The following is a 27,393-nucleotide window of genomic DNA, read 5'->3' on the forward strand; positions in this document are numbered from 1 at the left end:
TCAAGTTTGCGGTCAGAGGACTTGAAATGTGCTCAGTGCTGAAATATTTTTTTTAGGGAACATTGCATGTGCATGTGAATGGCAGACAATTACCATGTGCTCAGGTAGAAGCCATTGACATGAGCCCAATCAAAGAGAACCATGTTTCAAAGTTGGGTGAGAATTTATTTGATTGAAAATGTTTCTTATGATTCAATACATGTTATTAACAAAATGTGCTACATTTTTAAAAGTGGAAATCGAAAATAAACTTTGTTACATGAAACTAAACGTTTCATCGTTTTGAGTCTAAAGTAAATAGGTTGACTTATGTTAACCAGAGAGGAAGAGGCGAATCAAGAGGGATAACTGGGGCGAATCAAGAGGAATAACTGGGCCCAACATCTGTCTTCTCCAGCAGGTGGCGTCTTTTCTTAATTTTTTAGCTTACAAGGCGATGAGTTTTTGTATGGTAAATGATAGTGCTGTATTTGTTCAACGTTTTTTAAATGGTTTATTTGAAATGTTATTTGATCGAATAGAAGTTTCGTAGCGATTATTACGAGTGTACTTATAAAAGTACTGTAGGACGTGACATCCCTGCAACTTTGAAAAAAAAACATGTGATTGGTCATCACTAGTTACCACAGTCGTAAGCCCTGCCCATTTCTACAAGTTATCTTCTTAAAATGTGATTTTAAATCTAACCTTAACCACACTGCTAACCTTATGCCTAACCTTGAATGAAGAGTAAAAAGCAACAACAATTTTTTTTTTTAAATTATGATGGCCAATTTTTACTTTGGCTGTGGTAACTAGTCAAAACCGTCATAAGCATATCTGCCCTCTCACTGGCTAGAATGGTCCCATCTGATCTTTCCTCAACGATACTATAGGCCTACAGTTTGTCAAAATTGATTTTGGAGAATGAACGTAGCAGGATAGAAGAATTTAAATTTAGGAAAAGGGTTAGCTAAAATAATCTTCATCCTATCAAGACATGACCTTGTGGGGGTAGCCTGCAACATTTCTTTTCAGCATTATGAGAGTCTGATAGCATTTTTGTAGAATAATGTCAAGAGCAGGCCAGAGTGAGCTGCATGGTCACATTCTCTGATAATTTGCCAAGTGCATGTGCTCCAACAATTGTGAATGCCCAATATAATGCCACAACACTTACACAATAAAGGGGTAGTATGTGCTGTGAAATTAGACAGATAATTGACTCATGCAAATACCAGTTTTTTGAGTATCTCTCTTTCACATTCTCTTTCTCCTCTCTTTTTAATTTCACATCTAAAGTTATGTTATATACTTTATAATAAAAGCTTTTCTGGTGGTAGTGTGGAAAGCAACACAAGGATACATGCATTACCTTAAGCAAATATACTTTATTTATGCGGAAGTACCAAAAGTATTCTAAATTACATCTGAAACATCGGCACACAAAGTAAACCATTCTGTTTTGACCTCCCTGTTCCGGAGGCATACTTCAGGTTATTTGATTAACATTACATCATCAAACTTAGCCTTTCCTATCAGAAACAACATGCAGCCATCTAGGAGGTCCAGTTCAACAGCCAAGTTAAGTGCCATCTTTAATATATATATCATTCTGATTCAAATTACATTATAATTACCATTACATAATGTATTATATTAAAATATATCCATGCAAGTTAACAAAGGACAAGGTGATATCAAAATCTCAAACACAACAAAACAAAGGACTGAGGAGGGTACCAAGGGGGACCTAAGATCATATCTATGAAAATATATTGAACAAATATACAGATTAAGACAAAATATATAAATACATTTACATGTATGTATATATGTACATCAGCAATATATCACCATGTGAACTTCACAAAATATTAAAATATTCCTTTCTTCAAGACCGCTCACCTGCAGATATGAGTCTTGGTGATAGTATGGTGAATTTCAAGCACATGGTGGTATAGGAGTTGGGGGGGGGAAACTGCTCATAATAATGGTCGGAATGGCGCAAATGGAATGGCATCAAACACATGGAAACCATGTTTGATATATGATATCATTCCACCAATTCTGCTCCAGCCATTAACACGAGCCCGTCCTCCCCAATGAAGGTGCCACCAACCTCCTGTGTTGTATAGTACCTGTTTTCAGATTATAATCCTCATCAAACCAGGGACAAATGAACAGCAGCACAACATGACATCTGACCATATTTGTCAATGGTATTATGGCTAAGGAAGAGTATGTCACTGGTTAACATTTCAGTTGGATGTGCCACTGAAGATATCTTTTCAACTTAATGTATTGAATGCTGCATGGGGATATTTGTATGATATTGGCCAATTAGAACTAGTTAGGAGTCTTTGACTTATAGGCTTGGTAGATATGTATATAAGTCACTTTTCATATCAAGCTTCCAGTGCAGACTTCTGTAAACCACTTTAGTCTGCCCTACAAGATACATTTTACTCTCTTGACAGAGTGATGTGCAACTGTACATACCATCTAGAAATGTGCCTTCAATCAAATGAACATATTTACATTGTACAGCTCATCATTATTGCATTATAAATGATTTTACATTTTAAAAACCCTGTTTTCCTTTGACATTAGAGTTGGGCTCCGTCTCTACACATTTCCCAAGACAAATAAATATATGAACAAAAAACAAACGATAAACATTCTTCAAAATAAATGCAACCCTAATACTTTGTACATTGAGACTTTTTGTAATCATCATTTATGTATTTGAGATATTGTGTTATTGGTCCATAAAATGAGTGTTCACAAGATGTAATTCAGAGCAGTTTGTAAAGCAAGTTTTTTTCTTCTCCAATAAATGTGTGTTATTTGCATTTATGGAAAAAAAACTACCAAATGAAAAATCTTAGTTTTTACAGATGGTTTTAGGGCTCTATTCAATCTGTAAAACTGAAGCGTTACAGATTCGCAACAGAAATGTAAAAGTAATTCCCGATTGAGTCGACTATATGCAGCGTTTACTGTTAATGTAAGATCTGCTAAAGCGGGAATATTGCCTTTAAATTTCAATCCCGCTTTAAAACTGAACTTCCGCGATGCGGATTGAATAGGGCCCTTAGTCTGCTGTGTGTTTACAGTGGTGAGATAAATATATTTTGTAAACGTCAAATAAAGGTGCGATGGATGGTGTTACTAACATAGCAAACATTCAATCAACGCACGACTGGTTGGCTTGCCTTGAACAAGTGTCCTAGAATCCCCTGCATGTCTACAGATTACGTCTGATATAATCCCCAAAACTAAAGGCGTAAAGGACATAAGAACTGATTTAAATGTAGCACAACCTACCATCTGGACAAATCTAAACATTGTGCATTACAAAAAATGAATTACCGCAGCTCAACCAACATCAGGTCAGCCAAAGTTCTGATGCTTTATTTAAAGTGCATCTCTACCTCTATGAATCATAACACTGGGAGTACTCATTAGTACAGAAATGCCTAATTTCCTCTGTGTGTCGGTGGAACAGGAAATCCATCCTTTATACAGGAAGTCCATCTAGGCAATGTACATTTTCTAAAAAGTGACTTGGAACAAGAAAAGGTCTGTAGGAATCCAATACTGTGCTGTAGTTCATGGTTGTGCCTCTATGTGGCAGCACATATTCTCTTGAGCTCCATTTGTGGAAAAAAGGAGTTTACCGTTTCACAAAGTTTGCTTCATTTGACCAGATTGCCATAATAATCAGCAAGTAGGGACACTCATTGTCATTGAAACAGAGACCGTCTCCCACCTTGGACAGACACCACATATGATATACTTCAGTGCAGTCTCACTGAATAGGTTTGAGTTTGCTAAGGATGCATTTTCTTCGTGTGATGATCTAAATCAAGTCCGTCATAGAGTAAATGCTCAGAATACCTTTAGTAGAGATTCCTCTTTTGCAAGAGTCAAAGGAATGTTGAAAGGATGTTTCCCCTAAAAGTGACTTTAGACTGGAGTCTCATAACATGCCAAGGGGTTGTTGGTGTCACTACTCTCTACAGACAGCATCTCCAAAATGAGCTCATCTTCCAGACCAACCGGGTTGGTTTGGATTTAAAATTAATAACATTCAATAAATTAATAAATAGAATATCTGCCTGCATGTATTTACAAAGCGGGAAACATTTCATTTAATATTGTTCAAACAACACTATTCCACTGCACATTATAGACTCGTATAAGACCGGCTTTCATCAAAGCCAGTTAGCAGCTAATAAACATTACATTAGAAATTGTCAGCAAAATCACACGGTAGACTATAATGCAGTTTCAGACACCTTTACAAAAGTCCTAAACAAATAAAAATCTTCACATCAAAGTAGGCAGTAGTCGACAACAATAGCTTTGTTCACGCGTCCTATGTGAAAGCTTTTTACAAGTCAGTTTGTGCTCCTGCATGTGTGCCCAGTTGATCTCCTCTTTAAACCACGCACGCACGCACGCACGCACGCACGCACACACACACACACACACACACACACACACACACACACACACACACACACACTACTCCTTATTGCACTGACCATAAAGAAAATAATAATAATACAAATATCTGAGGTGCAGACAGATCCCTCCCAAGCCGGACCATCTCCTGGAGAGTGGAGGAGGATGGGGAGGAGAAAGAGAAGGGAGAGTGAGAACTGGGTCTCACCGGTCTCTGCAGGTAGGCAGGTTGACAAAGGTGAAGACGTTGTACTCAATGAGGATGGAGAAGCAGAGAAAGATGCTGTACATGAGCAGACACACCAGGCCCAAACGACGGTCCAGTTTCCACCCATTCAGATGTACCCCCAGGACCTAAGAGAGCGAGGGAAGAGATTAAGGAATTACATTTATGGTTGCTCTACTCAAATGTAATTCTGCATAGACTGTAAAATACAATACACAAGTATATTTTATTCTTTATAATCGTAGACATATACATGGAATGACTCACTGTGAGGAACACAGACCCCAACAGAAGTCCCACAGAGAAGATGAGCCCTTTGCTGTTCAGTTTAATCTAAGAGAAGAAAGGTTTAAACAGGCACAGAAGAAGTTAAACCATGGGGTTGGGAACTGATTTACAACACTTTTGCACCGGTATGAAGTGTACACCTGCTGTTTCCAGAAGAGAATAATAGTTTCAAAAACACAAGTTACACCAAATGACTATATGGTCTTATGCCAGCTCTTTTTTGGGGGGCCCTTTTGAAATGTTTACAGTATCCATAAACTGTTCTCTGTACAGTGCATTCAGAAAGTATTCAGTCCCCTTTACCTATTCCACATTTTGTTACGTTACAGCCTATAGCTGCTCCATCGAGAGCATCCTGACTGGTTGTAGCACTGCCTGGTATTGCAACTGCTCGGCCGCAAGGCAAAAAAAGAGGGTAGTGCGTATGGCCCAGTACATCACAGCTTCCTGCCATCCAGGACCTCTATACCAGGCGGTGTAGAGGTAAATGGTCGAAGACTCCAGCCCCCCTAGTCATAGATTGTTTTCTCTGCTACCGCACGGCAAGCGGTACCAGAGTGCCAAGTCTCGGTCCAAAATGCTTCTTAAAAGTTCTACCCCCAATTCATAAGACTCATGAACAGCTAATCAAATGGTTACCCAGACTACTTGCATTGCCCCCCCCCTCTCTCTTTTATGCTGCCGTTTATCACTTTGACTACATGTACATATTATCTCAATTACTCTGTACCGGTACTCCCTGTATATAGCCTCGCTACTGTTATTTTACTGCTGCCCTCATTTTTGTACATTTTTACTTAAGAAAAATTAGTGTTAACTGCATTGCTGGTTAAGAGCTTGTAAGTAAGCATTTCACTGTAAGGTTACTGTAAGGTCACCTGTTGTGTTTGGTGCATGTGTAACGGATGTGAAACGGCTAGCTTAGTTAGCGGTGCGCGCTAAATATCGTTTCAATCGGTGACTTCACTTGCTCGGAGACCTTGAAGTAGTAGTTCCCCTTGCTCTGCAAGGGCCGCGGCTTTTGTGGAGCGATGGGTAACGATGCTTCGTGGGTGACTGTTGTTGATGTGTGCAGAAGGTGGCGCTACAAAGTATTAACTTAAGGGGCGGAATAATTTTGCACGCCCAATTTTTCCGTTTTTGATTTGTTAAAAAAGTTTGAAATATCCAATAAATGTCGTTCCACTTCATGATTGTGTCCCACTTGTTGTTGATTCTTCACAAAAAAATACAGGTTTATATCTTTATGTTTGAAAACTGAAATGTGGCAAAAGGTCGCAAAGTTCAAGGGGGCCGAATACTTTCTCAAGGCACTGTAAATGTATTAAATATAAAATAGTATTCAGACCCTTTGCTATGAGACTCAAAATTGAGCTCAAGTGCATCCTGTTTCCATTGATCATCCTTGATGTTTCTACAACTTGATGGGAAGTCCACCTGTGGTAAATTAAATCGATTGGACATGATTTGGAAAGGCACACACCTGTCTATATAAGGTCCCACAGTTAACAGTACTTGTCAGAGCTAAAACCAAGCCATGAGGTCGAAGGAATTGTCCGTAGAGCTCCGAGACAGGATTGTGTTGAGGCACGATCTGGGGAAGGGTACCAAAACATTTCTGCAGCATTGCAGGTCCCCAAGAACACAGTAGACTCCATCATTCTTAAATGGAAGAAGTTGGAACCACCAAGACTCTTCCTAGAGCTGGCCATATGGCCAAACTGAGCAATCGGGGGAGAAGTGCCTGGTCAGGGAGGTGATCAAGGACCCAATGGTCAATCTGAAAGAGCTCCAGAGTTACTCTGTGGAGATGGGAAAACCTTCCAGAAGCACAGCCATCTCTGCAGCACTCCACCAATCAGGCCTTTATGGTAGAGTGGCCAGACGGAAGCCACTCCTCAGTAAAAGGCACATGACAGCATAATTGGAGTTTGCCAAAAGGCATCTAAAGACTCTCAGACCATGAGAAACAAGATTCTCTGGTCTGATGAAACCAAGATTGAACTATTTTTTTGGCTTCAGGACAAGTCTCAGAATGTCCTTGACCGGCCCAGCCAGGGCCCGGACTAGAACCTGATCGGACATCTATGGAGAGACCTGTTCAGAGACGCTCCCCATCCAACCTGACAGAGCTTGAGAGGATCTGCAGAGAAGAATGGGAGGAACTTCCCAAATACAGGTGTGCCAAGCTTGTAGCGTCATACCCAAGAATACTCGAGGTTGTTATCACTGCCAAAGTAAAGGCTCTGAATACTAATGTAAATGTGATATTTCCAAAAAGAAAATTATACATTTGCAAAAAATGCTAAACTTTTTTTGCTTCATCATTATGGGATATTGTGTGTAGATTGATGGGGGAAAAAATATGTAATCAATTTTAGAATAAGGCTGTAACATAACAAAATGTGGAAAAAGTCAACTGCTTCTACACCTGCATTGCTTGCTGTTTGGGGTTTTAGGCTGGGTTTCTGTACAGCACTCTGTGACATCAGCTGATGTAATAAGGGCTTTATAAATACATTTTATTGAAGGGGTCTGAATACGTTTCCAAATGCACTGTATCTCACTCCTACATTAGCCCCCAACACTCGGCTCAATTCCCTAACACACAGTCAAAGCCTTCATTGGGAATAATCATGTAACACGCCACACTCCAAAAGCAGCAAGGCAGCAAAAGCTTGTCTGTCTGCTCCTGGGAACAGATGAATGTAGGCATTCCTTCCCTGCCACAGCTCCCCCACGTGTGTTTTATCTAGTGTGATTCTGGCAGAGTGGGCTACAGGTGTACTCAACGCTGTATTTCTCTTGGACTGCTGACAGCTACTTTTCTCCCATCTCTTTCAGGTGTTAGGACCCAGTCACATGTCAAACTGGAATATATATGTTTATCTTCAGTGATCACAAATAGCAGATGCTCCAATGGCTACGTAAACATGTCATGACACTGACAAATACTGTACATAAACATACATAGCATTGGTGCCATTTGACAGGAGCTGAGAGGGCTCTGGACAAAATTTCAATTGTGTCATCTCTCACAATAAAAAGCAACATCAATATTACCTTCACAGAATAGACCTATCACGTATAAGTTTCAGATGTCCGTTTTTATTGTGCATTTCTGATAGAGGTTTACTAAAGACCTTACACAGCCATGGTTAGGAGAAACAGTGTTTGTTACTTACGTAGGAGCCGTAGTTGATGGCAAGAGTCTGCAGGGCCCAGGGAAGGCCCAGTCCAATAAGGATATCAAACACATTGCTGCCTATAGAGTTAGACACAGCCATGTCCCCAAAACCTGAGAGACACAGCAAGATGGAGCGAGAGAGAGAAAGGGATGGAAACAGGGAGGGAGGAAAAAAAGAGAGGAAGAGAGAAGAAAGAAATCAATAGACAGAGACGTTGGTCAACATCGGTAACATAAATAAAGAATTCTGACTTACTGAGATAATCAGGTTGCCACAAACAACAAATATAACAACAACAAACAGACTGTCATGGAATGTGTTTCCATTTCCCTCTCTCAGACTGATTAATTTTTGAAAGGGGAGCGATAATTAACACATAACAGAAATCAAGGATGGAGGAAGGCGCCACACTGGGTTCTCTTCAGTCCACCCGTCCCCATCATTTCCACACGACTTGGTCACAGAGGCAGATGACAACCTCTCCCCTCTTCCTATTTTGCTCGTTTTTTTGCATTGCTCGTAACTTATTTTTTAACTTGCTGCTACCGTCTCTTATGCCAGAAAATTACTTCTGGATATTAGAACAGCGACTACTCACCTCAAAATGGAAGAAACTTTTTCCTTTAACGAGTTCGACGAAAGGACGTACTGCTTTCCCGTGAACAGGCCCAAATCCCCATAATTTGCATGAAGAAAAGACGGAGAAAGGGGGGCGGAGGTCGGACTGCCTTCTGAGAATTCCTAGGCAAGCGAGTAAACTTCCACTGCCATCCATTCTATTGGCTAATGTGCAATCATTGGAAAATAAAATCGATGACCTACGATCAAGATCATTCTACCAACGGGACATTACATAGGGTAGTATCTTATGTTTCACTGAGTCGTGGATGAACAACGACATGGATAATGTAGAGCTGGTGGGATTTTCCATGCCCCCGGCAGAACAGAGAAGCTATGTCTGGTAAGACTAGGGGTGGGGGTATGTGTCTATTTGTTAATAACAGCTGGTGCGTGTTGTCTAATATTAAAGATGTTTCGAGGTATTGCTCGCCTGTGGTAGAGTACCTTATGATAAGTTGTAGACCACACTATCTACCAAGAGAGTTCTCATCTATATTATTCGTAGCTGTCTATTTACCACCACAAACCAATGCTGTGACTAAGACCACACTCAACCAACTCTATAAGGCCATCAGCCAAGAAGCAATCAGTCAGAAGCGGCGCTCCTAGTGGCCAAGAACTTTAATGCAGGCAAACTTAAATCAGTTTTACCTCATTTCTACCAGCTTGTCATATGTGCAACCAGAGGAAAATAACTTTAGACCACTTTTACTCCACACACAGAGATGCATACAAAGCTCTCCCCCGCCCTCCATTTGGCAAATCTGACCATAATTATATCCTCCCGATTCCTGCTTACAAGCAAAGACTAAAGCAGGAAGTACCAGTGACTAGCTCAATACATGTCACGACCTGACCATAGAAAGCCTTTATTTTCTATGTTGGAGCAGGTCAGGGCGTGACTGGGGGGGGTGTTCTAGTTTATTATTTCTATGTGTAGTCTATGTTTTCTGTTTATTTGCTGTCAGGCTATGGTTCCCAATCAGAGGCAGCTGTCTATCATTGTCTCTGATTGGGGATCATACTTAGGCAGCCTTTTCCCACCGGTTGTTTGTGGAATCTTGTTTTTGTGTAGTGCATGTGAGCACTGCATTTTCTTCGCGTTTTGTTTGTTCATTTATTGTTTTGGTTTGCTTTGAGTTTCACATAGAAATAAAAGATGTGGAACCCAGATCATACTACGCTTTGGTCCACTCATTCTTACAAACGTGACAATTCGGAAGTGGTCAGATGAACCGGATACTACGCTACAGGACTGTTTTGCTAGCACAGACTGGAATATGTTCCGCCCCAACAGATCCACAGGTGACAATCTCAATCGTACTCCACACTGCCCTTTCCCACCTGGACAAAAGGAACACCTATATGAGAATGCTGTTCATTGACTACAGCTCAGCGTTCAACACCATAATGCCCACAAAGCTCATCACAAAGCTAAGGACCCTGGAACTAAACATCTCCCTCTGCAACTGGATCCTGGACTTCCCGACGGGCCGCCCCCAGGTGGTGACATTTTTTTTTTGTCAGACTCCTGTCTCCCAGGTCATAGACTGTTTTCTCTGCTACCGCACGGCAAGTGGTACCAGAGCGCCAAGTCTAGGACCAAAAGGCTCCTTAACAGCTTCTACTGTTTATTATCAGCGAGTAGCAGCAGTGTACAAAACAAATGGGGGTGGGGGGGTCAATGTAAATAGTCCGGTGGCCATTTGATTAATTGTTCAGCAGTCTTATGGCTTGGGGTAGAAACTGTTAAGGACACTTATTGTATTCGGCGCATGTGACAAATAAAGTTTGATTTGGTAGAGAAAGTACTCTGTGTTCTCACCTTGCCGTGCCACTATAAGACTGGCCATGCAATCAGGGACACTGGTGCCAGCTGCCAGGAAGGTGATGCCCATGATGACGTCGGGGATACCGAGAGTAAATCCGATCACTGTCACCTGAATGGAAGAGACAGTTTATTTTTAAATAATTCTCCCTAATTTCGTGGTATCCAATTTGTAGTCGCAATCTTGTCCAATTTCTGCAACTCATGTACGGATTTGGCAGAGGCGAAGGTCGAGAGCCGTGCGTCCTCCGAAACACAAACCAACCAAGCCACACTGCTATTTGACACAATTCCCACTTAACCCGGAAGCCAGCTGCACCAATGGGTCTGAGGAAACACCGTACACCTGGCGACCGTGTCAGCGTGTGTTGCGCCCGGCCCGCCACATGACTCGCTAGAGCCCGATGGGACAAGAACGGCTGGCCAAACCCTCCCCTGACCCGTTCGTCACTGGGCCAATTGTGCCCCATGGGTTTTTTCAGTCGAGGCCGGTTGCGACAGAGCCTGGACTTGACTCTAGTGGCACAGGTAGCACTGTGATGCAGTGCCTTAGACCACTGTGCCACTTGGGAGGCATCAGTGTTGTATGCACGCGCGTGTGTGTGCGTGCGTGCGTGTGTGTGCGCACCCTCACCATCCAAACCATGACATAGGAAAAACCAGCAATCCAGAGGGTGGAAGTGACGAAGGAGACCATGAACCATCTCTCCCAGCGAGTGTTGGCACAGTTAGGCACCGTGAAGAACAGCAGCAGGCACAGAGGCCAGGCCAACAGCCACTTGATCTTATTACAGCACCCAGCTAGAGAAAGAGATGGAGGGAGAGGGAAAGAAGAGATGCAGTTTCAATTTGTGTTCTTTGCTGGATTTACATTAATTGATGTTTTTATTGAGGAAATCTAAAAATACCTTTAGGCGAGTGTTGACCAACACAATAAAGAGAGCTCAGAGAGACTGAACGTTTTTGAAACCCTGTAATGTTATATTGGTATTTACCTGGGACGTGAAAGGGCACAAAAGGTCCCTCCCCTACGTCCTCCTCCTCTTCATCGTTCTCATTATTCTCATTGTCTTCGTTTTCGTTTTCAGTCTCGTTGCCGGCCTCCACATCTCCCCTGTCGTCCTCTCCATGGTGACCACAGCGACCTTTGTCTCCCCTTTCAGGCCCACCCAATCCGTTCTCCAGGCCCCGTCTACTGCCGACCTTCACTGTGACCTCTGAGTCTCCGTTAGTGAACGGCCGGGTGCTAATCAGACGCTGTCTCTTCACAAATACATGCATACGCACATGTCATATGCTGTACAAACATTTTCAAAATAAATATGCTGTAAGAATACAGTTTATTCACACCCACAAAGCAAACAGAAACACAGCCACGTGTGTAGAAGGCATGTGTGGTCATACCTCAGTGATGAGCATGCGTGAGGCCATGGAGAGGCGTGTGCGAGGGGAGAAGTGGCTGGTGATCATGATCCTCATGCCGGCTTCAGAGAAGGACAGCTGGTGGGGGTAGGCTGACATCAACTCATCTACCATCAACACTGACTGCTTTCTGTGGAAGTTAGCTACAGGAGACATACACACAGAGGGAGAGAGATGTGAGCGATGAGAGAGAGATGAGACAAACACACAGACACATGTATGGCAGAATGGTCAGACTGTACTTTTCTTCAGCAGGACAGCGCTGGCATCACAGTTGTCATCCAGGTCAGCGTTACTGGCTGTGCCGTTCCCCAGGCTGGACGAGTTCTTCTTCCGCCTCTCCAGGAAATGCACAATGTTCGAGTTAAACCTATACACATAAAGGAACAAGAGTTAAACCTAGACAAAGAGGGACAGTACAAGGCTGTGGATACAACTTCATACCTGAAATGGTTTTGAAGTGTGTTTGTGTGGTATTGATGGTTTGACAGACTTACTTCATTATCAAAATATAGCCGAAATACATTAGAACCAGTGTCAGAGACTCCCACCTGAAACACACATCAAGCGGGATTCAATTGAAGCTGATTTTTGAACAGCTATACAACACATAACATATAGGTAAGTCTATGTCCTGTATACATAGGAAAGTGAAAGCCATACTTACCATGAAACCTTTTCATCATATATGAACTGTAAGGAGACAAAGAAGAATGATACTTGGAACACTTGGAAGAATGATTGGACAGTACAGTATTAGCTTTTGGGGTTCACTTTTCTCTGATGTAAACATGAGTATATGGATCCACTCTGTAGATACACCATCTGATCAGCAGGAGGCAACACTTCAATGGTTTGCAATGGTCAGGCTCCACTCACCACGATAAGAGCAGTGATGGATAGGGTGTAGTACATAGAGTCCCTCATAAGAGACCAACGAGACAGATGCACTGCCTGGGAGAGAGAGAGAGAGAGAGAGAGAGAGAGAGAAGGGGAGGGAGAGGAACAGTCCGTAAGAGTGGAAGAGCCAACATTTCACCCCCACGTTTTCATCCCTTCCTGTGTGTCTGTGTCTGTTGATGTGCAAGCCAAGGTACAGAAACCTACCTGGCCAGCAAATATTCCACACACTCCAATGATGCAGAGGATATTGAAGACAGCTGAGCCCACGATCGTGCCTACCCCCACATCCCCTTTAGTGATGAACACACCTGCACAGAGACAGTGAAAAGACAGAACACCCATGGGTTATACAATGGTTAGGAATGGAGGTTTACACACTTATACATGTAAACTATTGACATGGTTAACATATACAGTATGCATACAGTTTAAAATATTTTTTATTTATTTCACCTTTATTTAACCAGGTAGACCAGTTGAGAATAAGTTCTCATTTTCAACTGCGACCTGGCCAAGATAAAGCAAAGCAGTGTGACAAAGACAACAGAGTTACACATGGGAAAAACAAACGTACAGTCAATAACACAATAGAAAAATCTATGTACAGCGTATGCAAATGTAGTAAGATTAAGGAGGTAAGGCAATAAATAGGCCACAGTGGGCTGTGCACAGGTGCAGTGAACGGTAAACTGCTCTGAGTTATATTGAATATCACTGTCACTCATTAAAAATAAAGTGTTTTTGTCACATACACCGGATAGGTGCAGTTTTACAGGGTCAGCCACAGTAGTACAATCCCCTGGAGCAAATTAGAGTTACGTGCCTTGCTCAAGGGCACACCAACAGATTTTTCACCTTGTTGGCTTGGCATTTGAACATGTGACCATTTTCAAATCAAATTTTATTTGTCACATTCACCGAATACAACCTTACCGTGAAATGCTTAAGAAAATATTTAGCAAATAAACTAAAGTATAAAAAGCAACACAATAATAAAACAATAACAAGACTATATACAGGGGGTACCGGTACTGAGTCAGTGTGCGGGGGTACAGGTTAGAGGTAATTTGTACATGTAGGTAGGGATGAAGTGACTATGTATAGATAACAAACAGTGAGTAGCAACACTGTACAAAACAAATGGAGGGGAGGGGGGTCAATGTAATAGTCCGGTGGTCATTTGATGAATTTTTCAGCAGTCTTATGGCTTGGGGTAGGTGGGCAAAGGCAGTGTGGATTACGATTGAGATTGCATCATCTCTGGATCTATTGGGGCGGTATGTGAATTGAAGTACATACGGTCACTGTGGGGACGATGTCGTCAATGCACTTATTGATGAAGCCGATGACTGAGGTGGTTTTCTCCTCAATGCCATTGGCTGAATCCCGGAACATATTCCAGTCTATGCTAGCAATACAGTTCTGTAGTGTAGCAACCGCGCCATCTGACCACTTCCATATTGAGCGAGTCACTGGTACTTCCTGCTTTAGTTTTTGCTTGTAAGCAGGAATCAGGAGGATAGAATTATGGTCAGATTTGCCAAATGGAAGGCGGGGGAGAGCTTTGTATGCATCTCCGTGAGTGGAGTAAAGGTGGTCTGGAGTTTTTTTCCTCTGGTTGCATATGTGACATAATGGTAAAAAATTGGTAAAACAGATTTACGTTTGCCTGTATTAAAGTCCCCGGCCACTACGAGCACCGCTTCTGGGTGAGCATATTCTTGTTTGATTATGGCCTTAGAGTTGTTTGAGTGAGGTCTAAGTGGCAGCATTGGTTTGTAAATAGACGGCTGCGAATAATATAGATAAGAACACTCTTCGTAGATAGTGTGGTCTACAGCTTATCATAAGGTACTCTACCTCAGGCGAGCAATATCCCGAGACTTCTTTAATATTACACATCGCGCACCAGCTGTTTTGACAAAAAGACACATACCTCCACCCCTTTATCAGACGTAGCTTCTCTGTTCTGCCGGGAACATTGAAAATCCCTCCAGCTCTATATTATCCGTGACTCGGTGACACATAAGATATTACAGTTCTTAATGTCCCGTTGGTAGGATAATCGTAGGTCATCAATTTTATGTTCCAATGATTGCATGTTAGCAAGTAGAATTGATGGCAGTTTACTCGCTCGCCTATGGATTCTCAAAAGACAGCCTGATCTGCGTCCTCTTTTCTTCCGTCTTTTCTTCATGCAAATGGCGGGGATCGGAGCTTGTTCCCGTGAGAGCAGTATATATTTCTCGTCGGACTCGTTAAAGGAAAAAGCTTATTCCAGTTTGCGGTGATAATCCCAGTTCTGATGTCAAGAAGTTATTTTCAGTCATAAGAGACGGTAGCATCAGCATTACGTACAAAATAAGTTTAATAAATAAAGTATATAACAACGCACATTTTTTTACAAAATAGCAGAATTGGTTACAGCATGTAAAATGTCAGCCATCCTCTTCGGCGCCATCTTAACTAATTTGAACTGGGTATTGGCCTAACCTCCTAACCACTATGCTACTTGCCACCCAAAGACATAAAACATAGTGGGCCTGCTAATAAAGTAATGAAAAAGGTATCCAGCTGGGCACACCATGTCATTTCAACGTGGACATTTGGATGATATTTGGTTGATCAATAAGATTTCAACCTGTATTCACCCACTCAAAAAGAAAGCCAGAACTTTGTTGAATTACGAATGTGTTATCACTATACTTTTAACCATCTAAATGCAAAACAAAGTTCAAATGGGAATACAATGTCAGATATTTTGTATTTATACCTGTAATGACTTTCGTGGGTTGAAGAAGGAGACCAAGGTACAGCGTGGTAGGCGTTCATGATTTTTAATAAAACTGAACACCGCAATAAAATAACAAAGTAGAAAAAACAAACACACACAGTTCTGTCAGGCAACAAAACAGCTATTTGGGGCGGCAGTGGAGCCTAGTGGTTAGAGCCGTTGGACTAGTAACCGGAAGGTTGCAAGTTCAAACCCCCGAGCTGACAAGGTACAAATATGTCGTTCTGCCCCTGAACAGGCAGTTAACCCACTGTTCCTAGGCTGTCATTGAAAATAAGAATTTGTTCTTAACTGACTTCCCTAGTTAAATGAAGGTAAAATATAAATAAAAAAGAAACAGAAAATAACTCCCCACAAAACCTAAATGGAAAATCACAACTTATATATGATCCCCCATCAGAGACAACGATAGACAGCTGCCTCTGATTGGGAACCACACTAGGCAAAAACAACAAAGAAATAGAAAACATAGATTCTCCCACCTGAGTCACACCCTGACCTAACCAAACATAGAGAATAAATAAGGATCTCTAAGGTCAGGGCGTGACAATACCACAGCATTGTTGAATACTCATTTTTGATTGGTTAGAAGGGAATTCTAGAATGGACAATAACAACAGATAATGGGACAGTTGAAATAGATATCGGGACACCTTGCAGTCATGACGCAATATGGGCCTGCACACCTAGACCCTACTTAATACAAAGTTACAGAAAGCTAAACCAACAACCACACAAACCAAAATTGGATAGATTGTAAATACTGGTCCAATGAGGAAAAAAATACGAACATCTAGCTAGCTAGCATTGATTCATTTTTGCACAGTTATTACAGTGAAATAATACCATGCTATTGTTTGAGGACTGTGCACAATTTTGAACATGAAAAGTTATTAATAAACAAATTGGGCACATTTGGGCAGTCTTGATACAACAATTTGAACAGAAATGCAATGGTTCATTGGATCAGTCTAAAACTTTGCACATACACTGATGTCATTATATATTATTATATATATATATCTAGTGGCCAACATCTAAATTGCAGCTGGGCTGGAATAATACATTATGGCTTTGCTCTTGCATTTCAAAGATGGTACAAATAAAATACAAAAGAACGGTTGTTTTTTTCTTTGTATTATCTTTTACCAGATCTGTTGTGTTATATTCTCCTACATTCCTTTCAAATTTCCATAAACGTCAAAGTGTTTCCTTTTAAATGGTACCAAGAATATGCATATCCTTGATTCAGGACCTGAGTTACAGGAAGTTAGATTTGGGTATGTCCTTTTAGGCAGAAATTGGAAAAAAAGGAGCGTATCCTTAAGAGGTTTTAAGAATGATAGAGGCTACTGTGTTCTTGGGGACCTCCAATGCTGCAGACATTTTAAGTTTGAATAAATACTGTTACATTAGTTTGTAAAATAGGCCTAACTTTAGTCTATATACTGTATTACAAAAGTAGAATGATAAAGGCCACTGTGTTCTTGGGGACCTCCCATGCTGTATTTGTAATACATTTGCAAAAATGTCTAAAAACCTGTTTTTGCTTTGTCACTATGGGGTATTGTGTGTAGATTGATGAGGAAAATAATGCATTTTGGCAATTTTAGAATAAGGCTGTAACGCAACAAAATGTGTAAAAAGTCGGAATACTTTCTGAATGCACTGTGGAACGAACAACTGGTTCTCGCCCATAAATATTGAAGTTATCGAACGAACGACTGTGTCGCGTCTCTATCAACCAAAAGATGTGAAAGTATGACATCTCTTATAAAAATATCCCCCAAATTGTATTGGTTTGTAAATGTGTACATTAGTATTGTTGTTTGTTGGCAACTTTGGTATAAGTGGAATAAACACCTCCGTTCTGTACTGTACATTAGCTTGGACAAATGCCCGCAAAGGGGCTTGGCTCAGCCTCGTCCATTATTTCCAAAGAATGTACAGAATGTCAGTGTTTACCCCTTACTTATACAACACTTTAATGTGTTATCACTGTGCTTCTTCCAGTTGAAGCTAGGGGGGCGCTATTTAATTTTTGGATAAAAAGACGTGCCCGTTTTAAGCGCAATATTTTGTCACAAAAAGATGCTCGACTATGCATGGAATTGATAGCTTTGGAAAGGAAACACCCTGACGTTTCCAGAACTGCAAAGATATTGTCTGTGAGTGCCCCAGAACAGAAGCTTCAGGCAAAACCAAGATGAAACTGCAACCAGGAAATGAGCAGGACTTTTGAGGCTCTGTTTTTCATTGTCTCCTTATATGGCTGTGAATGCGACAGGAATGAGCCTACCCTATCTATCGTTTCCCCAAGGTGTCTGCAGCATTGTGACGTATTTGTAGGCATATCATTGGAAGATTGACCATAAGAGACTACATTTGCCAGGTGTCCGCCTGGTGTCCTGCATGGAAATTGGTGCGCAAAACTCAGCTGCTGGTATTTTTCCATGGGATTCTGAGACGAAAGCAGGCTTCCACGAACGGCATATCAATGAAGAGATATGTGAAAAAACACATTCTAAACAACATTTGCCATGTTTCGGTCGATATTATGGAGTTAATTTGGAAAAAAGTTCTACGTTTTGGTGACTGAATTTTCGGTTTGTTTCGGTAGCCAAATGTGATGTACAAAACGGAGCGATTTCTCCTACACAAAGAATCTTTCAGGAAAAACTGGACATTTGCTATGTAACTGAGAGTCTCCTCATTGAAAACATTCGAAGTTCTTCAAAGGTAAATTATTTTATTTGATTGGTTTTCTGGTTTTTGTGAAAATGTTGCGTGCTAAATGCTACGCTAAATTCTACAATAGCTATCAAAACTCTTACACAAATGCTTGATTTTCTTTGGTTCAAAAGCATATTTTGAAAATCTGAGTTGACAGTGTTGTTAAGAAAAGGCTAAGCTTGAGAGCAGGCATATTTATTTCATTTCATTTGCGATTTTTAGAAATCGTTAACGTTGCGTTATGGTAATGAGCCTGAGGCTGTATTCACGATCCCGGATACGGGATGGGTACATTCAAGAGGTGTGTTATCACTGTGCTTCCTTAACATGTTATCACTGTGCATCTAACAGCACAACGCCCAAATATTAAAAAATGCCACATACACCCCAGCTACAATGAAATATGTTATTTTACAGGGTCAGCCATTGTAGTATGGCATCCCTGGAGCAAATTGGAGCTTAGTGCTTTGCTCAAGGGCACATTGACAGATTATTCACCTTGTCGGCTCAGATATTCAAACCAGAGACCTTTCGGTTACTGGCAAACACTAACCGCTAGGCTACCTACCACCCTACTACATGCCTTACACCCTAAATTACCTGGATTGCAGTTGAGATTACATTTAAAGTACATAGTGCACGTTATCAATGCTGTTCCAAGATTCTGCACATATTATTATAGCAATTGTGAATATCTCCACAGACCTGCAACCTTTACATGTTATCTTGAACATCTTTCTGTGAATACATAAGTCTCATAGCAAAGGGTCTGAATTCTTATGTAAATAAGGTATTTCCTTTTTAAAAATTTGCTGGGCTATTATATTATACTTTATATTGAATTATGTTTGGTTGACAACGCTACCAAATATCAACATTTAAAGTACATTTAATGCTTGGATAATTTCATCTGAGCCACTGGCTTAATCCTATTCTGGTTTCGTTGGAGGCGTGATTCCAACATATTTCTTAACTTGTCAACAAGTTATTAGGCTATTTACCATATTGAAGATGTTATCTTGAATTGTGTTTGGTTGTCAACGAAACCAAATATCAACATTTAACGAAGATGTATCTTTTGTGAATTTATTAGTGGCTCTCGAATGGCGCAGCCGCCTGAGGCACTGCATCAGTACTAGAGGTCGACCGATTAATCGGAATGGCCGATTAATTAGTGCCGATTTCAAGTTTTCATAACAATCAGAAATCTGTATTTTTGGGTGCTGATTTTGCCGATTATTATTATTTTATTACACCTTTATTTAAGCTTTATTTAACTAGGCAAGACAGTTAAGAACACATTCTTATTTTCAATGACGGCCTAGGAACAAGGCAGAACGACAGATTTTTACCTTGTCAGCTCGGGGGAGTCCAATCTTGCAACCTTATAGGTAACGCTCTAACCACCTGCCTCACGAGGAGCCTGCCTGTTTCGCGAATGCAGTAAGCCAAGGTAAGTAGCAAACTAGCATTAAACTTATCTTATAAAAAACAATCAATCAACGACTGTCGTTGCTCCAATGTGTACTTAACCATAAACATCAATGCCTTTCTTAAAATCAATACACAAGTATATATTTTTAAACCTGCATATTTAGCTAAAAGAAATCCAGGTTAGGAGGCAATATTAACCAGGTGAAATTGTGTCACTTCTCTTGCGTTCATTGCACACAGAGTCAGTGTATATGCAACAGTTTGGGCCGCCTGGCTCTTTGCGAACTAATTTGCCAACATTTTACGTAATTATGACATAACATTGAAGGTTGTGCAATGTAACAGGAATATTTAGACTCATGGATGCCACCTGTTAGATAAAATATGGAACGGAATAAACGTTTTGTTTTCGAGGTGATAGTTTCCGGATTTGACCTAAGGCTTGTGTTTCTGTGTGTTTATTATAGTTAAGTCTATGATTTGATATTTGATAGAGCCGTCTGACTGAGGGGTGGTAGGCAGCAGCAGGCTCGTAATAGTCAAAGGTATATGGTTTAGAGAGAAATAGTCGACGTGTTATAATTCCTGTAATAACTTGTGGCTGAACTTGAAAGGGGTTCCTTGGTTATTTTACCGTTCATGTCTTCCATAGAGAATGTCTTGATCTACTTCAAATAAGGTCTGTGTTTCGTGCAGGCTGAAACCACCTTGGCGTTTTGATACTCATGTAAATCTCACTAGGATAAGGTAACGTATGTCAAAATATTTTCATAAATCCACTCTACAAAAAAAAAGATCTTCGCTTATATTTAGCCAATCAGATGGATATCTACACAGTTATAAAATTGGCAAGGTGGTGTAAGCCTACACGAAACACAGACCTTATTTTAAGTGAATCTAAAAATATCCTATGGAATAAATGAATGAAGGAACTGCTTTTCAGATTTTGCTAGTCAATTCTTACCATGTCCATTATTAAAATAGGATTTCCTGCATGTAGAAATTACAGTTTTTGTTTTCAACATTCATCACAGGCAACTTAAACTCTATTTTTATTCAAACAGTTGAGAGTATTTGTCTCCTAAGCAGACTCAGTATCATTGTCACTTCAGAGCACCAGTGTGGGACTATTACATGGAATTGGCACCAGGGAAAGCAAGGTGTCTTATTTGTGATAAGGATGTAAGCATGGGGTCAGCAACGGCTAAATCAAAAAATACCACCAAACTGTGGAATCACCTAAAGAACACCCATCCAAAAGCCCATATGTATTATATTAAGTTAAAATAAAAGTATTCATTGTTCATTCAGTATTGTTGCAATTGTCATTATTACAAAAATGTGTGAATAAATATATATACATTTTTTTTAATCGGACGATTAATCGGCATCGGCTTTTTTTTGTCCTCCAATAATCGGTATCGGCATCGAAAAATCATAATCGGTCGACCTCTAATCACTACAGACCCTGGTTCGATTCCAAGCTGTATCACAACCGGCCGTGATCGGGAGTCCCATAGGGCGGCGCATAATTGGCCCAGCATCGTCCGGGTTAGGGTTTGGCCAGGGTAGACCGTCATTGTAAATAGGCCTCGTTAAATAAAAATAAATAAGATGTTTAATTCCAGTTGGTATACAAATTAATAATATATACAATATGTTGGATTTAAGTCTCCATCTCAACCAAAAATCGAAGTTAAAGAATATGACAAAATCTAATCAAACTTTAAATACACTTTACATAAAATTTGATTTAGTGCTATTCTTTAACTTAGATTTTTTGGTTGAGATGGAGACCAAAGATGGAGATCTAACATATTAATAATTAACTTGAAGATTACATTTGAAATCAACCAAAGCTTGAAATCCAAGGACAATACAATATGTATTGTCTATTTTCAGTTTTTGATCATGTACAGTATATAGCGTTGAAGATCTGATGTTGTTCCAAAGGTAAAAATTCAACATAGACAAACCCTGTCTAAATATGTTGAAAATTGGTTACAATGATGACATAATCGTGTGGTTGAAATTTCACCCTCAAAACAACAGTTGATGACTTTTTTCCAAACCAATGTATTTTCCATGTAGATTCCACGTCACAATATGTTGACAAATTACGTTGAAAAAACATTGAATCAATCAGTTTGTGCCAAGTGGAATGTGTCTAATAAATGACAAAGATGTGTTCATCTGTGTGTCTGTACATGTCTCACCGATAACAGAGGTGAAGAGTTCAGGAGCTGAACTGCCGGCTGCCATGAAGGTTGCACCTGCCACATCCTCACTAAGATGTAGACGCTGAAAGAGAGAGACAGAGAGAGAGAGAGAGAGAGAGTAGAAAGCACATCTTGAAGAGAAGAACTGTATCCTTGAAATTCCAAATGAATTGACCCCGACCCTGTTACAGAATAGTGCATAACCTTCTTACCTCGCATATCTTCTCCAGAGAGGGAACAAAGTAGTCGTCACACACCAGAGCCAGTGCATAGAACATGTACATGGCCTACAGAGGAGTACAGCACAAAACAAAAACACATACCCTTGCATGAACAAACTTGGTGATCTCTGCAGTGTCCTGGAACTTGAGTTTCTTCATGTGATGCACAAATAGTGTCCCTTAGTTCAATGTGCCTGTCTTTTGCGCAAAAGTATCCTAAGCCAAGACACTCTCTGTGCCAGTGGCCTCGTATGTCAGCTATGCCTCTGTCCAACATGTCGCACCCCAGCCAGCCAGAGATAAAAATAATCCTGCTTTTAAATGTATGGTCAGTGCATCACACAGTCAGTGGAAGGTAGCGTGGCAAAAGTGTATGTATAGTAGTAGATTGTGTGTACAGGTGTGTGTTGAGGGGTTGGACACTCACAAACAGGACGTGTAGGGCCACAGCTCCCTCTGTGCGCTCCTGGTTGGTGAACAGGTCTGTGGGGAATTCATGTAACGCTGGAGAGAAAACACACACACATATATTACTACACGGGGGGAAACACAGTCTCATTTAGTGCAGCAGAGACACGTGCACTGGCACAACCATACACAGTCTATTTGAGTGACAGGACCTAAAAATAGCCTTGCCATGATTGCGTGTTTGTTTGTGTGTATTTGTGAGTGGAGCAGTGTGTGTGCATGCGTGTTGATGGCTGCTCAATGCGCGGTGACATTCTCACTCTGAACACCCAAGAGGTTGTGTGAGTCAGCTATCTTCAGTCTGCCCTCAGTGCCCAAACACAACACAGCCATCTCAACTCATAGGAATTGACAAGGCCCCAGAGAGAGAGAGAGAGAGAGAGAGAGAGAGAGAGAGAGAGAGAGAGAGAGAGAGAGAGAGAGAGAGAGAGAGAGAGAGAGAGAGAGAGAGAGAGAGAGAGAGAGAGAGAGAGAGAGAGAGAGAGAGAGAGAGAGAGAGACAGAGACAGAGACAGAGAGACAGAGGGGGATGAGAAGAGAGAGAGCGAGATTGAGAGGAGAGCGGGATGAGTGACAGAGAGAGCCAAGCCATGTGTGGGAGACAAAAACAAGGGAAATATGATCACATTTGAGAAAAGACGAAGGATCACAGATGTACACTACTGTTCAAAAGTTTGTGGTCCCTTAGAAAGGTTCTTGTTTTTGTAAGGAAAAGCTATTTTTATTTTCCATTCAAATAACATCAAATTGATCAGAAATACAGTGTAGACATGCTTAATGTTGTAAATGACAATTGTAGCTGGAAATATATGTTTTTTTAATGGAATATCTACATAGGCGTACAGAAGCCCATTATCAGCAACCATCACTCCTGTGTTCCAATGGGGCACATCATGTTAGCTAATCCGAGTTTATCATTTTAAAAGGCTAATTGATCATTAGAAAAACCTTTTGCAATTGTGTTAGCACAGCTGAAAACTGTAAACCTGATTAAAGAATCAATAAAACTGGCGTTCTTTAGACTAGTTGAGTATCTGGAGCATCAGCATTTAGGGGTTCGATTAAAGGCTCAAAACGGCCAGAAACAAATAACTTTCTTCTGAAACTCGTCAGTATATTCTTGTTCTGAGAAATGAAGGCTATTCCATGCGAGAAATTGCCAAGAAACTGAAGAGCTCATACAACTTTGTGTACTACTCGATTCACAGAACAGGACAAACTGGCTCTAAACACAATAGAAAGAATGGGAGGCCCCAGTGCACAACTGAGCAAGAGGACAAGTACATTATATTGTCTAATTTGAAAAACAGACGCCTCACAAGTTCTCAACTGGCAGTTTCATTAAATAGTACTCGCAAAACACCAATATCAATAGTGAAGAGGCGACTCCGGGATGCTGGCCTTCTAGACAGAGTTACAAATAAAAACCCATCTCATAATTTTTTGTTTGTTTAACCTTTATTTAACCAGGCAAGTCAGTTAAGAACATATTCTTATTTTCAATGACGGCCTGGGAACAGTGGGTTAACTGCCTGTTCAGGGACAGAACAACAGATTTGTACCTTGTCAGCTCGGGGGTTTGAGCTCGCAACCTTCCGGTTACTAGTCCAACGCTCTAACCACTAGGCTACGCTGGTTAGAGCAAGATAGGCAAAAGAAAAGATAGGCAAAAGAACACAGACACTGGACAGAGGAACGAACTGGCTCTAACCAGTGTTAGTTTTTGGTAATTTTTTTCTATGTTTTTCTATTTCTTTATTTTGGCTGGCTATGATTCTCAATCAGGGACAGCTGTCCATCGTTGTCTCTGATTGGGAACCATACTTAGGTACCTTTTTCCCACATGTTTTTTGTGGGTAGTTAATTTCTGTTTGGTGTTTTGCACCTTACAGGATTGTTTCGGTTTCGGTTATTCACTTTGTTATTTTTGTTATAGTGTTCAGTTCCAATAAAAGGCATGAACACTTACCACGCTGCACTTTGGTCTGATGATTCCTCTTCCTCTTCTTCAGACGACGAATTACAGAACTACCCACCACAAGTGGACTAAGCAGTGTGGTATAGAGGAGCAGACGTTTCAGGACTCCTGGACATGGGAGGAGATATTGGACGGACAGGGACCCTGGAGACAGGCTGGGAAATATCGCCGCCCAAAAGAAGAACTGGAGGCAGCTAAAGCTGAGAGGCGGAGATATGAGGCAAGGCAGTGCAGCAGGCACGAGAGGCAGCCCCAAAAACTTTTTTTGGGGGGGGGGACACACGGGGAGATTGGCGGAGTCAGGCGATAGACCTGAGCCAACTCCCCGTGCTTACCGGAAGCAGCGTGGTACTGGTCAAGCACTGTGTTATGTGGTAAAGCGCATGGTGTCTCCAGTGCGCGCTCATAGCCCGGAGCGCTATATGCCAGCCCCCCACAAGTGCTATGCGAGAGTGGGCATCCATCCAGGGCGGATTGTGCCAGCTCAGCGCGTTTGGTCTCCGGTGTGCCGTTTCAGCCCAGGGTATCCTGCACCGGCTCTGCGTACTGTGTCTCCAGGGCGCTGGGACGGTTCAGTTCGTCCTATGCCTAATGGAGAGGTGCGAGTGGTAAGCAACAGATCTCCAGTGCTCTCCCACAGCCCGGTTCGACCTGTGCCTGCACTCAGGAGGGGCCGGGCTAAAGTTGGCATTCAGTCTGGAGGAGTGGTGCCAAGGCTGCGCACCAGAGCTCCAGTGCTCCCCCACAGCCCGGTTCATCCGGTGCCTCCTCTATGCATCAGGCCTCCTGTAGGTCTCCCCAGCCTGGTGGGCCCTGTGGCAGCCCCACTCACCTGTCTCTGCGTCTCCCCCCTCCAAAGTTGCCCTCCAGTCCGGACCCTCCAGCGATGCCCTCCAGTCAGGAGCCTCCAGTGTCGCCCTCCAGTCAAAAGCTTCCTGCGACACCCTCCAGTCCGGAGCTCTCAACGAGGGTGTCCAGTCCGGGCCCCGCTACGAGGGTGCCCAGTCCCGGTGTCGGCGGCGATGGTCCCCAGCCCGGGGTCGGCGGCGAGGGTTCCAACTCTAGATGCGCCACCTAAGTGAGCCAAGCCAGAGGTGGAGCGGGGTCTACGCCCCTTACCAGAGCCGCCACTGCAGAGAAATGCCCACCCAGACCCTCCCCTATAGGTTCAGGTTATGCAGCCTGGTGAGGGGGGGGGGGGTACTGTCATGCCCTGACCTTAGAGCTTTTTATGCCTCTATTTTGGTTTGGTCAGGGTGTGATTTGGGTGGGCCTTCTATGTTCTTGTTTCTATGTTTTTGCATTTCTTTGTTTCGGCCGGGTATGGTTCTCAATCAGGGACAGCTGTCTATCATTGTCTCTGATTGGGAACCATACTTAGGTCGCTTTTTCCCACATGGGTTTTTTGTGGGTAGTTAATTTCTGTTTAGTGTTTTGCACCTTACAGGATTGTTTCGTGTTCGGTTATTCCTCTTCCTCTTCTTCAGATGACGAATACCGTTACACAGGGTCAATGCCGTGCCCAAGGGCATGTTGACCGCTATACCACCAGGCCAAAAAAACATGAACCCGAACCCTCCAAGATCCCCTCACAGCTGTCCCTCAACCATTCGAGACACCTCCCACAGTACCCCAGGAAGAAAAAAAATAATAAAATGAATTCCATTCCCCACCCCCAAAAACCATCCAATGCACCTAAAACCAAGAGAAGGAACTAAAGAGAATAAAGGAAAAGACAGAGGAAAACATCAGCTTCTTGATATGCCACACCTGTCAGGTGGAAGGATTATCTTGGCAAAGGATAAATGCCAAGATGCCACAGATTTGTGCACATCATTTGAGAGAAAAGCTTTTTGTGCATATGGAAGATTTCTGGGATATTTCAGCTCATGAAACATGGGACCAACTCATTACATGTTACGCTTATATTTGTGTTCAGTATAGCTTCATTCTCATTGTATTTTATTCTTCTTGTGCTACTATTTTTAACTCTGCACTTTTGGGAAGGCCTCATAAGTAAACATTTCACAGTAAAGTCTACACCTGTTGTATTCGAACCATGTGACAAATAAAATTAGGTTGATCCCTCCCTTCCTACCACCATCCCTTAAGTGCAGTACAGACACATTCTCCCAGTAGGCAACACACCGGAATGCATTTTACACAGTGGCTCTGCAGCCAAAGCAAGCAGGCCCAAGGCTATTGTCCACTCTGTACCCAGTGCTGGACTAGTGCTGCCTACACTTATACAGGGTAACCACTCAGGGACCCACTCACCCCACCAACCCTGCTGCCAACAGCACAACTAACAAGTATGGCTTCACTACTCAGAGCTCCACACACGAACACACAGACATATACAAAGGCACACACACATGGTGTGAGTCATTACAAATACTTCAACCACATGCCAACCAGCAAAAACCAACCAACAAATAACAAGAACAAAACAAGAGCTGGCAAGATGATTAGATAAACAAAATAGCCCTCTCCATCAATAAAGAGAGGGCTTTTGTGTTGGAGTTCACATCAGTTTATTTCAGTTTAGTGATTCTTGGTAGTGGTATTTTGTTGAATTATGAATCAACTGAATAAAGCCCTTTTGGGGCATCTTTTAC

At 41.8% G+C, this 27,393-nt stretch overlaps 1 protein-coding gene across 1 annotated transcript in view; it reads right to left on the reverse strand.

The window, feature by feature from the left end:
- Positions 1 to 1,350: 1,350 nt before the first annotated feature.
- The window catches only part of LOC124038247 (sodium/potassium/calcium exchanger 3-like), a 156,179-nt gene continuing 130,136 nt past the window's right edge, over positions 1,351 to 27,393 (reverse strand). The window contains exons 3-17 of the mRNA XM_046353867.1: positions 22,757 to 22,833; positions 22,321 to 22,395; positions 22,106 to 22,190; positions 13,133 to 13,236; positions 12,905 to 12,979; positions 12,693 to 12,718; positions 12,523 to 12,576; positions 12,268 to 12,395; positions 12,008 to 12,168; positions 11,599 to 11,866; positions 11,238 to 11,404; positions 10,601 to 10,715; positions 8,152 to 8,264; positions 4,946 to 5,011; positions 1,351 to 4,806 (exon numbers count right to left, since the gene is read on the reverse strand). Coding sequence (XP_046209823.1) covers positions 4,657 to 4,806; positions 4,946 to 5,011; positions 8,152 to 8,264; positions 10,601 to 10,715; positions 11,238 to 11,404; positions 11,599 to 11,866; positions 12,008 to 12,168; positions 12,268 to 12,395; positions 12,523 to 12,576; positions 12,693 to 12,718; positions 12,905 to 12,979; positions 13,133 to 13,236; positions 22,106 to 22,190; positions 22,321 to 22,395; positions 22,757 to 22,833 — 1,664 coding nt within the window. The 3' untranslated portion in view covers positions 1,351 to 4,656. The remainder of the gene's footprint in view (positions 4,807 to 4,945; positions 5,012 to 8,151; positions 8,265 to 10,600; positions 10,716 to 11,237; positions 11,405 to 11,598; positions 11,867 to 12,007; positions 12,169 to 12,267; positions 12,396 to 12,522; positions 12,577 to 12,692; positions 12,719 to 12,904; positions 12,980 to 13,132; positions 13,237 to 22,105; positions 22,191 to 22,320; positions 22,396 to 22,756; positions 22,834 to 27,393) is intronic.

Source organism: Oncorhynchus gorbuscha, linkage group LG06 (assembly GCF_021184085.1).
Source record: "Oncorhynchus gorbuscha isolate QuinsamMale2020 ecotype Even-year linkage group LG06, OgorEven_v1.0, whole genome shotgun sequence".
Lineage (NCBI taxonomy): Eukaryota > Metazoa > Chordata > Actinopteri > Salmoniformes > Salmonidae > Oncorhynchus > Oncorhynchus gorbuscha.